General features: G+C 48.2%; 1 protein-coding gene across 4 annotated transcripts in view; it reads left to right on the plus strand.

The window, feature by feature from the left end:
- Window positions 1-5,000, plus strand: part of tnk2b (tyrosine kinase, non-receptor, 2b) — a 117,572-nt gene that overhangs the window by 76,499 nt on the left and 36,073 nt on the right. For all 4 annotated transcript variants that reach the window (XM_061934807.2, XM_061934847.2, XM_072912758.1 and 1 more), the window contains exons 9-10: window positions 1,521-1,667; window positions 2,642-2,736. In XM_061934807.2, coding sequence (XP_061790791.1) covers window positions 1,521-1,667; window positions 2,642-2,736 — 242 coding nt within the window. The remainder of the gene's footprint in view (window positions 1-1,520; window positions 1,668-2,641; window positions 2,737-5,000) is intronic.

Raw genomic sequence — 5,000 nt, forward strand, 5'->3', positions numbered from 1 at the left:
ACTTTATTATAAGAAAAGTGAAGAGTTTGGGAACAACAGCAACTCAATAATAATAATAGATTTTAGTTGTAAAAAGCACTTTACATTGAGTAAACAACCTCAAAGTGCTACAGTGAATTAAAAAAAAATTAAAATAAATAAATAAATAAAAAGATAATAAAAAATAAATACAAATAAAAACTAGAACAGCCAAATAGCTAGAACTAGTATGTATATATATCTAAAAAAAAAAGAGGCTTTTTTAAAAAGAAGGGGGTTTTAAGCCTTTTTTAAAAGCATCCACAGTCTGTGATGCCCTCAGGTGGTCAGGGAGAGCGTTCCACAGACTGGGAGCGGCGGAGCAGAGAGCCCGGTCTCCCATTGTTCGTAGCTTTGTCCTCAGAGGTTGGAGGAGGTTAGCCTGTCCCGGAGCGGAGAAGTTTTTGCACAGTCACAGAGCTCCGAAACTTCATGTGACCTTCCGTTTAGCCCACGTACAGTACGCAGAGAGCTTCATGGAGTGAAAGTGTCTGATGCAGTGGTGTAAAGCACGTCGTCACTGGACTCTAGAGCAGTGGAGACGCCTTCTCTGGAATGATTAATCACTTTTGGCAATCTGATGGACCAGTCTGGGTTTGGAGGTTGCCAGGGGAACGATACATTTCAGACTGCATTGTGCCGAGTGTGAAATTTAGTGGAGGAGGAATTATGGTGTGGGGTTGTTTTTCAGGAATTGGGCTCAGCCCCTTAGTTCCAGTGAAAGAAACTTTTTTGGGGGGGGGGTGTGGCCTGCGGACCTGCAGCGAAGCGGGGTGTGCCAGGACCGGTTTCGAGATTAGCGACAGGTGTGTAGATGGCACACCGGTCGCTCTGTTAAAGAGCAACAGCCGGGAAGGAGAGGTGTCGTCGATGGTGGAGAGAAATGACCTGAAAACGAACACAAAAAACATTTATTGCAAAATAAATCATTGTTCAGAAATAAGAACGAGGCGGTCATGTCCGTAATTGGTGGTCTGAAGAACCCGGAAGAGCAAGTTTTCCACAGGAACTTTGAATGCTCCGGGATACCAAAACATTTTGGACAATTCCATGCTCCCCAACCTTTGTGGGAACAGTTTGGAGCGGGCCCCTTCCTCTTCCAACATGACTGTGCACCAGTGCACAAAGCAAGGTCCATAAAGACATGGATGACAAGAGTCTTGACTGGCCTGCGCAGAGTCCTGACCTGAACCCGATAGAACACCTTTGGGATGAATTAGAACGGAGACTGAGAGCCAGGCCTTCACCAATGCGCTTTTGGAAGAATAGTGGAAAATTCCTATGAACACACTCGGCAACCTTGTGGACAGCCATTCCCAGAAGAGTTGAAGCTGTAATAGCTGCAAAAGGTCATATTGAACCCTATGGGTTAGGAATGGGATGGCACTTCAAGTTCATATGTGAGTCAAGGCAGGTGGACAAATACTTTTGGCAATATAGTGTATGCACATAAGTCAGACAACTAAAAATGTTTAGGTTTTGCTTTTGTTTCTGTATTCCAGATCCTGCATAAGATCGATAAAGAAGGCGAACGTCTCCCGAAGCCAGAGGACTGTCCACAGGATGTCTTCAATGTCATGTTGCAGTGCTGGGCACAGAAGCCAGATGACAGACCTTCCTTTGTGGCCCTTCGAGAGTTCCTGCTGGAGGTGAGGCAGCTTCTGTACTGGGATTTTTGTTTTTTTGTTTTTGTTTCGTTCAGAATAAATACATTGGGCGCTTTTCATTTCAATGCAGGGGAAAATTGCATAAAAGGACCTACAGTGACATCTAGTGGACATTGTTCAAACAATTCTTAAATATTTACAACATTGACAGAAAGACCTTGCCAAGACTTAATTGTTTCTGAATATATGATATGTTTATAATATATAATATGATATATATATATATATATATATATATTAGGGCTGGACATCTTTGAGCACCACGCGATTCGAATGGATTAAATTCTTGGGGGAAACTATTCAAAATCATTAACATTAGGTGCCAATTCTATGATTAACTACATTCCTCCATACAATATATAACAGCTCTGATGAATGTATATATTATCAATCAATCAATGTTTATTTATATAGCCCTAAATCACAAGTGTCTCAAAGGGCTGCACAAGCCACAACGACATCCTCGGTACAGCCCACATAAGGGCAAGGAAAAACTCACCCCAGTGGGACGTCGATGTGAATGACTATGAGAAACCTTGGAGAGGACCGCATATGTGGGTAACCCCCCCCCTCTAGGGAGACCGAATGCAATGGATGTCGAGTGGGTCTAACATAATATTGTGAGAGTCCAGTCCATAGTGGATCCAGCATAACAGTAAGAGTCTAGTCCACAGTGGGGTCAGCAGGAAACCATCCCGAGCGGAGACGGGTCAGCAGCGCAGAGATGTTCCCAACCGATATACAGGCGAGCGGTCCACCCCGGGTCTCGACCCCGGACAGCCAGCACCCCATCCATGGCCACCGGATCTGTGTGTCTCCCCTTCCACAATCCATATTACCTAAAAAAAACTTGGTTTTGTTTAGTAAAATACTACCCAAACATTTAATTAAGTCAAATTCAAACAAGGTACCCATCCCGAGCCTGCACGTGTAGCAATGTCATGTGTGTGTTGCAGACCATGCCCACAGACATGTGTGCGCTGCAAGACTTTGAGGAGCAGGACAAGCTACTGATCCAGCTTGATGATGTCATCACAATCATTGAGGGCAGGTGAGAGTTTAATAAATGTGAAGACTTTACTCTGCATGGGTTTGCAAACACAAACATTTGTTTTTTTATACTGTTATACTGTCATACTAAATATGACAGTTATTCAAACATAACTCCAAAACCAAACATGCAATATGTCTAATAATGCCTGTATTAATGTATCTTTTACTAGAAACATGTGCTTTTGCAAGGTTTGCAAACACAAAAATTGTTTGTTTTTTTACTCAATATGACAGTACTAAATATGACTCCAAAACCTTCCATCCATCCATCCATCTTCTTCCGCTTATCCGAGGTCGGGTCGCGGGGGCAGCAGCCTAAGCAGGGAAGCCCAGACTTCCCTCTCCCCAGCCACTTCGTCCAGCTCTTCCCGGGGGATCCCGAGGCGTTACCAGGCCAGCCGGGAGACATAGTCTACCCAACGTGTCCTGGGTCTTCCCCGTGGCCTCCTACCGATCGGACGTGCCCTAAACACCTCCCTAGGGAGGCGTTCGGGTGGCATCCTGACCAGATGCCCGAACTACCTCATCTGGCTCCTCTCGATGTGGAGGAGCAGCGGCTTTACTTTGAGCTCTTCCCGGATGACAGAGCTACTCACCCTATCTCTAAGGGAGAGCCCCGCCACCCGGCGGAGGAAACTCATTTCGGCCGCTTGTACCCGTGATCTTGTCCTTTCGGTCATAACCCAAAGCTCATGACCATAGGTGAGGATGGGAACGTAGATCGACCGGTAAATTGAGAGCTTTGCCTTCCGGCTCAGCTCCTTCTTCACCACAACGGATCGATACAGCGTCTGCATTACTGAAGACGCTGCATCCATCCGCCTGTCGATCTCACGATCCACTCTTCCCTCAATGGTGAACAAGACTCTGAGGTACTTGAACTCCTCCACTTGGTGTAGGGTCTCCTCCCCAACCCGGAGATGGCACTCCACTCTTTTCCGGGCGAGAACCATGAACTCGGACTTGGAGGTGCTGATTCTCATCCCAGTCGCTTCACACTCGGCTGCGAACCGATCCAGTGAGAATGAAGATCCTGGCCAGATGAAGCCATCAGGACCACATCATCTGCAAAAAGCAGAGACCTAATCCTGCAGCCACCAAACCGGATCCCCTCAACGCCCTCACGGCGTCTAGAAATTCTGTCCATAAAAGTTATGAACAGAATCGGTGACAAAGGGCAGCCTTGGCGGAGTCCAACCCTCACTGGAAACTTGTCTGACTTACTGCCGGCAATGCGGACCAAGCTCTGACACTGATCATACAGGGAGCGGACCGCCACAATCAGACAGTCCGATACCCCATACTCTCTGAGCACTCCCCAGAGGACTTCCCGAGGGACACGGTCGAATGCCTTCTCCAAGTCCACAAAGCACATGTAGCCTGGTTGGGCAAACTAGTTGGGTCCACAGTTCCACGACCAGGACGAAAACCACACTGTTCCTCCTGAATCCGAGGTTCAACTATCTGGCGTAGCCTCCTCTCCAGTACACCTGAATAGACCTTACCGGGAAGGCTGAGGAGTGTGATCCCACGATACTTGGAACACATCCTCCGGTTCCCCTTCTTAAAGAGAGGAACCACCACCCCGGTCCGCCAATCCAGAGGTACCGCCCCCAATGTCCATGCGATGCTGCAGAGTCTTGTCAACCAAGACAGCCCCACAGCATCCAGAGCCTTAAGGAACTCCGGGCGGATGTCATCCACCCCCGGGGCCTTGCCACCGAGGAGCTTTTTAACTACCTCAGCAACCTCAGCCCCAGAAATAGGAGAGCCCACCACAGATTCCCCAGGCACTGCTTTCTCATAGGAAGACATGTTGGTGGGATTGAGGAGGTCTTCGAAGTATTCCCTCCACCGATCCACAACATCCGCAGTCGAGGTCAGCAGAACACCATCCTCACCATACACGGTGTTGACAGTGCACAGCTTCCCCTTCCTAAGGCGGCGGATGGTGGTCCAGAATCGCTTCAAAGCCGTCCGGAAGTCGTTTTCCATGGCTTCCCCGAACTCCTCCCATGTCCGAGTTTTTGCCACCGCGACCGCTAGAGCAGCATACCGCTTGGCCTGTCGGTACCTGTCTGCTGCCTCAGGAGTCCTATGAGCCAAAAGAACCCGATAGGACTCCTTCTTCAGCTTGACGGCATCCCTCACCGCCGGTGTCCACCAACGGGTTCTAGGATTACCGCCACGACAGGCACTAACTACCTTGCGGCCACAGCTCCAATCAGCCGCCTCGACAATAGAGGTGCGGAAAATGGTCCA

This window comes from Nerophis lumbriciformis, linkage group LG03, assembly GCF_033978685.3.
Source record: "Nerophis lumbriciformis linkage group LG03, RoL_Nlum_v2.1, whole genome shotgun sequence".
Classification (NCBI taxonomy): domain Eukaryota; kingdom Metazoa; phylum Chordata; class Actinopteri; order Syngnathiformes; family Syngnathidae; genus Nerophis; species Nerophis lumbriciformis.